The following is a 9,671-nucleotide window of genomic DNA, read 5'->3' as shown; positions in this document are numbered from 1 at the left end:
ACATGTTTAGAATCGAGGGGATTTCTTGTGTTTCTTTCACGTTTTGGATTATGTGTGAATGTTTCAACTATGTCAGGAGTATTTATTCTCCTATTTGACACTCGTTGTTTTGAATCACACGATAAGTCTTCATTCATACCAAAACAGTGGTGAGGATTTTCTTGTGAACATGAAAACAAATCTGATTCAGCGTGCGCATGCACTTGTGTATCTGGAAAGAGGTACGGATCACGTTTCTGTGATGAAAGATAAGTGATTGAACTACAATTTCTGTTTCGCGGACAAGTACACGTGTTAAATTCATGATCTGATTTTGAAAAACACCGGGCATTGTCTGGATAAGATTTAGGTCTAACGACCGAGTTATCGTTCTTTCCATGACTGACAAGAGGCGGATCATACATTCCATGATATACGCGCTCGGACTCGTACTCGGTCTCTGAACAATCGATGTCTAGGGGTAAGTTCTGAAGTTTTTTATTAGTTACTGATTTATCACATGTGGACATGTATCTACATTCGCCGTTATTCTCGGAAGATCTGTTTTGATCTAAGGTAACAGACTTATCGTCTGTAGTCGGTCCGCGCATTAAGAAACTTGGTGTGAAAAATTTCACAAACCCATTAAAACCACTTGACAAGTTGTGTAAAAACGATTCATTTGAAGCCATTGGCTTTTTCTTCCTTATACTACACAATACAAAACAACAGTTAAAACTAGAATCGATATCCCTCGGACGAAGCCCCCAAAATATGTAACGGGCGGTTGCCCAATACGGCAATAGTCCCAGAATCAATTAACAGGAATTGATTTCAGTTTTAACCGTTTATTTAATTACAATAATAAAACATCCATAACAATGATAACAATGCTTACAGGTCAAATATAGACCGCTCTCTCCTCTAAACACGTTCACTTCCTTCAGTATAAAAATCAGCACTCTTCAAAATTACAACAGTCGTCAGTAATGATACCGTCGGGCTAACCCGGGCCGGGACGTACTGTGACGTCATACTCATAACATAAAAATGACGTTTAGCGCAAAATCAATAGAACAATAAGTATTACGCTAACAAAATAACAATAGGTATATTTTATTAAGAAATAAGGTATCATTTTTAAACATCTATCAGGATATAAATACGGGTTGGTCACGAGATTAAATTCCATAAAGCCCTTCGGGCTTTATGATGAATTTAATCTCGTACCAACCCGTATTTATAGCCCGATAGATGTTTTAAAATGATACCTTATTACTTATATTTACATTTGTAACTTATTCATACTTTATATTTGCCTGATTGTGACTTTTAACGTGTGAAATGCGTTATTTTTCAAACCCAACGGCATGTATGTTATCCTCTGAACGCGCGTCGACCCTTTATGACGTCACTGAGAAATTACGTCAAACGATTATCCATACGCACATCTTTGACCTCTTGACCCCGTACCTGTATTTATACAGATATAGATACACATTGCTTTCAATAGTGTTATATAAAGGAAAACATTTGCAAATGTAAATATTACATAATAAACATAGATTTATGCTAATTTAATATCAGTTAATGTACACAAGTAATAATCAATTACTGGAATATTATTAATAATTAATAAATATTCAATAAAGATCTCAACTGTCACAGAATATAAATTTTTTTATCAATAGAAAAATAAGTAATGCCAGGTGCCTGTATTTACTTCAAATAACATCCAATACCTCCATTCTCAAAAAAAAAAAAAAAAAACAAAAAACGCACTCATTTACACTGTCAGAGGAAATGCACTGAGGAAATGCACTGGTGGCGACGTGTTTATAACCATTCATGACCATTGAACATCTTTTACGATATTTTATCTACACAACCTAGCTGCAGTTAACTGTAGCAATATGATTTTATATATTATTTGTCTTTGGCCATAACGCTACAGGTCCCGAAATGCGAAATTGTGCAATTTACGGCGCAAGATATTTTGCGCCATGTTTGGGAGAATTTCTCCACTTTACAATTTCGGTAAATCATTTACCTTTTACCCCCTATATCCAGACACATTCTTAAACCAATCTGTATATTTTATCCTCCTCTCAACCCTTTATAGTCGTCTCTACAGGCGATAAACTAGCTTGATTTGAATTCTCCAAGGGATTGCAGAAAATTATAATTCAAGCGAGTTTATCACTTGTAGAGACGAATATAAAGGGTTGGGAGGTAAATGAAATATACAAATTTATTTTAAAATGTGTTTAGAATTATGGAGGAAAAGGTAGAAGATTTATCAATGTTGGAAATTAGAGAAATTCTCCCAAACAGTGCGCAAAAAATCTTGCGCCGTAAATTGCACATTTTTGCATTACGGGATCTGCAGCGTTACATGGTCAAAGACAAAAATATATATAACCATAACGCTACAGTTCTGCAGCTACAACGACACATACATACTTATCATTTTTGTACGAATCCTTCAGAGAGAATTGGTCAATTGCGTATAAGGAAGAATCGTAAATTTTAACATTTTGCGATGCCTCTTCTGGAAACCAGAATACTCTTAAATTTTGTGTTGTTTACATACAATGCACAATAGGGTAATAGTTCCCAATCATCGATTGAAATATGAGCAAATAAACTATCATAATATTTTCATAAAATGCTTTGAAGTGCACTTCTCCATACGATAGTAAATCGGCTGTATTTTAAGATAATCCTTCAAAATGCTAAGATGGTAGGCTTTCATGAAACTTTGCATGTAAAGTACAATGTAGCACTGAAGTTGTGTAGTCTACATATAATATAAAAATATTAAAATTTCTTTTTTCTTTTTCTCTTTTTGTTTATGAACTCTTTTTATTTATCAAAACAGATCTGAATTCATGGAATGATTTTAAACAGATTGAATTTCTTTCAGCAAAATATTTGTTGAATTCAGATATTTTAATTGTAGGTTAAAAAAAAAGAACGAGAGACATTATAATGCAACTAACAGAAATGTATGGCACGCCAAATTCACAAAAATGAGATAATCATAGTTTCACAATCGATAAACTAGGTTTATCGGTTGTAAACTATAGTTTACAAACCGTAAACTATAATTAACAACGTTAATCTATATTTCACATTTGTAAACCATAGTTAACGCGATAATCTATGTTTCACAACCGTAAACTATACTTAACACCGAAAACAATCATTTGCGATTGCAAAACATAGATTATCTGATAAATACAGTTTCACAATTTGTAAACTATAGTTTACAAACCGTTAACTATAGTTATCGATCTGATAAATATAGTTTCACAATTTGTGAAACTATGATTAACAACTCTTAACTATAGTTTACGATTGTAAACTATAGTTTACAAACCTGAATCTATGTTTATCAACAAAATCTATTGTTAACGCTTTATTACAGACAGATAAACTTAAATTAACATTCGTAAACTATAGTTAACAACCGTTAAATATAGTTTTACAGATGAAAACTATACTTAACGAATCGTTAACTATAGTTTACGGTTTGTAAACTATAGTTTACAGTCGATAAATCTAGTTTATCAATTGTGAAACTATGATTATCTCATTTTTGTGAATTTGGCGTGCCATAGAAATGACAACATACACGAAATGGAGAATACTCCTCCATGGCACCTGATCCCACCTCTCATGTTCTGAGGTCCATGTTTGCTTTATCTATTTATTTATGTTTGTTATGCTCCTATTGTGTTTTGTTTTATGCATGGACTTCGGAGCTCGAATACTGTTCGTATTCTCCATATATTTATTAGGTAACCTGATTCACTCAGGTGACCTATTGCTATCTGTTTTCGTCCGTCGCCGTACGTCGTTCGTCGTCAATCGGTCGTAAACTTTTTTTAGCTTCTCCTCTGCAACCACTCAATGAATTTCCACCAAATTTGGCATAAAGCATCTATGCGTGAAGGGAAACAAAAATTGTGAATTTCATGGTCCCTGTCCCTCTGGGGCCTGAAGGGTGGGGCCAAAACCACTAAAATTAATGCAATCTTTAAAAATCTTCTATGCTCCTGGACATCAAGCAGTCAAACTGTTAGCATGAATGTAATGACCATTACAAGTCCTCTACCAAAATTGTGAAATTCATGGCCCCAGGGTCAGGGGTTCTAGTGCTAGGGCGGGGCTCTATTGATTGTATAGTGAAAATGCATTATTTCTTTATAAATCTTCTTCTCTGCTCCTGCGTATTAAAACAAGAGGCCCATGGGCCTCATCGCTCACATGAGCACTGTGGCTAGGAAAAAGTAGAAATTAGTTTATTATTGAAAAAATTAAATCCAAAAGTAGTCCCATGACCAATCATGGCTTTGCGATTCTCGAGAAGATGATTTTTAAAGAATTTTCTTATATATTTCTATGTAATCTTTGGTCGGCCATTGTGACCTCGCCCTACCCCCGGGGGTCATGATTGAACAAACTTGAATCTACACCACTTGAGGATGCTTCCATATAAATATGATCAATTATGGCTTTGCTATTCTAGAGAAGAAGATTTTTAAAGAATTTTCCTATATATTTCTATGTAAAACTTTGGTCGGCCATTTTAGCCCCACCCTACCCCCGGGGGTATAGATTTGAAAAAACTTGAATCCACACTTCCTGAGGATGTTTCCATACAAATATGATCAATTATGGCTTTGCTATTCTCGAGAAGAAGATTTTTAAAGAATTTTCCTATATATTTCTGTGTAAAATTTTGGTCGACCATTGTGGCCCCGCCCTACCCCCGGGGGTCACGATTTGAACAAACTTGAATATACACTACCTGAGGATGCTTCCATATAAATGTGATCAATTATGGCTTTGCTATTTTTGAGAAGAAGATTTTTAAAGAATTTTCCTATATATTTCTATGTAAAATTTTGGTCGGCTATTGTGGCCCCGCCCTACCCCCGGGGGTCATGATTTTAACAAACTTGAATCTACACTACCTGAGGATGTATTCCCATTATTTTCATCTTTCCTGGCACAGTGGTTCTTGAAAAGAAGATTTTTAAAGCATACCACCAAATTTTCATTAATTCCCAATCATCTCCCCTTGAATGAAGGCGTGGCCCTTGATTTGAACAAACTTGAATCCCCTTTACCCAAGAATGCTTTGTGGCAAGTTTGGTTGACATTGGCCCAGCGGTTCTTGAGAAGAAGTCGAAAATGTGAAAAGTTTACAGACAGACAGACGGACAGACAGACAGACGCCGGGCAAAATGTGATCAGAAAAGCTCACTTGAGCCTTCGGCTCAGGTGAGCTAAAAACTTACTAAGTACATATTTATGATGTGGAAGAATGCCTCTTCCAAAATTGTGAAATTTATGGCCGCTGGGTCAGGTGTTCTGGTGTTAGGGCGGGGCTCTATTGATTATATATAGTGAAAATACATCAATTCTTTGAAAATCTTCTTCTCTGCTCCTGGTTATTAAATAAACTAACTAAGTTGTGAATTTTTTGGCCCGAGGGTCAGGGATTCTGGTGTTAGGGTGGGACTTTATTGATTATATTGTGAAAATACATTAATTCTTTGAAAAATCTTCCTCTGCTCCTAGGTATTAAATAAACTAAGTAAGTACAAAGTTATAATGGGGAAGAATGCCTCTTCCAAAATTGTGAATTTTATGGCCCCGGGGTCAGGGGTTCTGGTGTTAGGGTGGGGCTATATTGATTATGTAGTGAAAATACATTAATTCTTTGAAAATCTTCTTCTCTGCTCCTGGGTATTAAACAAACTAAGTATATAGTTATGATGAGGAAGAATGCCTCTTCCAAAATTGTGAATTTTATGGCCTAAGGGCCAGGGGTTCTGGTGTTAGGGCGGGGCTCTATTGATTATATAGTGAAAATACATTAAATCTTTGAAAACGTTCTTCTCTGCTCCTGGGTATTTAGCAGATTAATTACCTAATATATAGGTATGATGAGCAAGGCCATTCTTCCTGCATTGAGAATTTCAAGGCCCCTGGGTCAGGTGTACCATAGAGGGGTGTCTACTTAAATACTGAAAATGAATTAATTGTTTGAAATCTGCTCCTTGGTATTAATCAAACATTTTTGATACGCAAATGTGCCTTTTCAAATATTGTGCAATGTGTGGACCAAGGGTCAGGGGTTCATGTGTGGTAGTGGCACTACTGATTATTGCTGAATATTACTGATTAGTTGAAATGCATTTTTTGTTCCCCTACTCTGTCTAGGGGTATTAAGTAACCAAACTAAACATGCTAAGTGTATAGTTATGATTAGCAATGGTACCCCCTTTCAAAATTGTGAATGCCATGATGTATAGTTTAAAACATGAACCAAATTCAATCTTTGGAAAGTTGTTGCATGATGCTCAGGTGACCTACAAGGCCCATGGGCCTCTTGTCTCTTTAAAAAGGCTTAGGGTATCTAGCTTGATAGTCTATTGAGTGAACGCTTTTCCTTAACCTACATGTATGTATGTATCTAAAGGACAAGAGTATTTTACATAATTAATAATATCTCGTAATTAATGGTTCTCGTATAGTTTGACCCCAAACCAACTCAATGTACATGTACTTCCAGCAAGGTTTTATTGGTATAGGGGGTTCTTGTATGTTTTCCCCACCGTAATATAGAGTTCATTCGGAAGAATCAGGTGACAGCATCTGTGCATATTGACATGTTCCTATTAATTATACTCTGAAAGAATTATGATGCAGGTGGACCAACCGTCATATATCTGAGTTGCACAGTGCAGCCCTCCTGAATATTATAATCATAAAGGGTGCACCCATTTTTTAGTAATTTCCCCATCAACATCAGTTGTTAATTGTCAGGGACAAATCCCTCACAATCTTGAATCCTACGTTTGACACTTTCGATAGTATCTGACAGTTTAACTGTAAGAGGTATAGTTCTATTGTATATCTTAACAAAAAGATTCATTTTTTCTTCCAAACGCAGAACTAAGCAAACAGAAAACCCCCGTCGAATGCCGTATTCATCAAGTGAATGATCATCAGAGAGCGGTTTTCCTTCAAAAATCAATTTCTGCTGTTCTACGGGAATTCTTAGTCGTTCCTGTATCCTGATCTTGACATTTTCAATGGTATCTGATGGATTTACTTCAAGTGTAATGGTTGTTTCGGTAGGGGTCCTGATAAATAGCTTCATCCTTCGATTCTGTTGCACACGCAGAAGAATTGACCTATTCTGAATGTTGTAATCAAAAAGGGTGCAAACATTTTTCAGTGTTTTTCCTAAAAATGACAATACTTGATTATCTGGAGGAATTCCTTCTTTGTCTCCAATCTTTGTTTTAATATTGTCAATAGTGTCTGTTAGTTGAACTTCAAAAGGGATTGTTCTTCTTGATAGTGTCTCAACAAAAATTTGTATTTTTTCTTGCAAACGTGGAATCAAGCGAATCGTAGATTCTGTCTGAATGTCACAATCGTAGAGAGAACAACCATCATTGAGTGGTTTATCCTGAAACACCAATTTCTGTTCTTCTTCAGGCATTCCCAGTCTGTCTTTCATCATAGTATTGACACTTCCAATTGTATGCGAGGGCTCAACTGCAAGTGTCATGGTTCCCTGCGAGGGAGTTTTGACAAATATCTGCATTCCTTCTTTCAGACATATAATCAACTGAAGAGTTGATTATGGTTGAATATTGTAATGGGAAAGGGTATGGTCATCTTCCACCTTTTCTTTCCCAAATATCAATCTCTGCTGATCAGGGGGATAACCATCTTTCCTTTCAATTTTATTCTTTATAGTTTTGATGGTGTACGAGGGTGCAGCCTCAAGAGTAATTGTCTTTCCGGTTAGTGTTTTCACACATATCCTCATGGCTCTAAAACAAAAAAGAGCAAACTAATGTCTCATTACCGCTGGGTCCATGAACTCGAACCATTGAGTTTTGAATTAAGGGGGAAAACATATATTGCATAACTTTTTAAATCTTCTTGTGAAAGACATGAAGGCATGTTTTACATCGTGTTTCCAGGTAAAGAGTATACATGTATATACATAAGTAACAGACCCCAATTAATGATTTTTTAAAAAAAAAAAATTACATTACATACGGACGGACATACTTACAGACGGACGGACGGACATCCCGATCACTATACTAGTATACCCTGTCACTTTTCAAGCGGGGTATTAAAATTAAGATAACGAACAATGATCGATCTCAACAACAACAACAAAACAAAAACAAAATGTGAACAAAGCATAAAACACAGATAAACCCCCTTCCAAAATTTCTACAGGTGGAATCAGGTGACTAGAATGAGTAAGCATCCCTTGTCGACAGAATGTGAACCTGTACATTTCTAGCTCTGTGTATACATACTTTCTATGATGTATGTTTAAGAGATTCCACATTCGATTTATTATTAATGGTATCTGTATTATAGTCATAAACTAGGAAAGACCATGATTCTCTGTGGGTTTCTGTTGCGTTACGTTTACAGGATTAATGAGATCGACCAGTGTTTTTTTTTATATTTTCAGTACATTCAGTACTTTAATTTCATATTGATTTAATTGTTTTATTCGATTAAAACTTTCATGGAAATTCAAAAAACCTCAATTTATTCTTACTTCATTTTGAATAGAGATAAGTAAAAAAAAAATACATTACAGAATATTAAAGGTCGATAGGTATTTTGTAAACACTAGTATGTTGATATTCTTCTAATTTATGAAATATATTCACAAGAAACATATATTGACGCAAGCGTCAAAAATCGGCCGCAGATCAATTAATTGTTCCTTTCATGAAGTAATTATAGAAACTGAAATTTGCGTGTTCCTGTTATCAAAATTTCTTTTATTTATCTGTTAGAATATCTCCTTGACATGAAAGACTTCCTACGACATTGACGATATTCTTCATGAATATTACATGTATAAGCAAACTATATATAGATCTCGGTGGAAGTTTGATGTTTATGTATAGTTTTTACCTAAAAAGTACAAAACTAAAGTTTAAACTTAGCTATAACTATAGATGTAGCTTTACTTTCATAAAAACGCAATAAATATGTGGGCTCCTCGCTAGCTCTCATAAGATGTTAACCACCACCCCCCCTCCCCAACTCACTTTAGATCCAACACTACATTTTCTCTTTGTTTTGGTGTTGAGATGTGGCGGGAAATGCCAAGGCACATTGTAAAACGCGCTTTATCCTTGTCACCTGGACCAAAATCTCTTAAGATTCTGTGCGTTTAAGAAAACAATATTTCATCATATTTTTGAAAAATTTCCATAGGAAATGTATGAATATGCACGTTATTTTAAAATAAATACAATAAATCCTGTTTAAAAAGAGAAAGTAAAATTGTTGATATACGATGCGGTCTTTGTTTTAGACTATTCCTAACACTCGTGCTAATTTTTTCCGCACTTCTGTCATGTCACAGTTTGACAATCAGGATTGGATGAAACATTTACCCATTATTTATAAAAAATTTAACTGTATGATTATTGTGCTTTTTGTTAAACATTTAGACAATCTTTGTTTAATATTCTATAATATGAATGTTAAAAATTTTTATTTAATAAATTGTTTTAACTCCGCAGAAACGCACGACGACTTCAAACTTTCATATCAAATAACCGACCGCCTCCTGGCGGCCGGTAATAACTGCTAAAATCTACAGAGATTCACAG

General features: G+C 35.1%; 1 protein-coding gene across 1 annotated transcript; it reads right to left on the bottom strand.

Annotated features, from left to right (window-relative positions):
* Positions 1-6,624: 6,624 nt before the first annotated feature.
* On the bottom strand, positions 6,625-7,750 carry LOC134272605 (polyubiquitin-like). The gene has a single exon (XM_062754821.1). It carries the CDS (start codon positions 7,610-7,612, stop codon positions 6,812-6,814), a length of 801 nt encoding a protein of 266 aa, XP_062610805.1. The 5' UTR covers positions 7,613-7,750; the 3' UTR covers positions 6,625-6,811.
* Positions 7,751-9,671: the final 1,921 nt, after the last annotated feature.

The sequence above is a fragment of the Saccostrea cucullata genome, unplaced genomic scaffold (genome assembly GCF_032062105.1).
Source record: "Saccostrea cucullata isolate Sc308-1 unplaced genomic scaffold, CSIRO_AGI_Scuc_v1 ctg1073, whole genome shotgun sequence".
Taxonomy (NCBI): domain Eukaryota; kingdom Metazoa; phylum Mollusca; class Bivalvia; order Ostreida; family Ostreidae; genus Saccostrea; species Saccostrea cuccullata.
The sequence above is the reverse complement of the archived record's forward strand: the minus strand, read 5'-3'. Positions and strand labels throughout refer to the sequence as shown.

Bases quoted from the DNA above. Each gene is read 5' to 3' on its own strand.
- LOC134272605 (XM_062754821.1), bottom strand. From the start codon at position 7,612: ATGCAGATATTTGTCAAAACTCCCTCGCAGGGAACCATGACACTTGCA.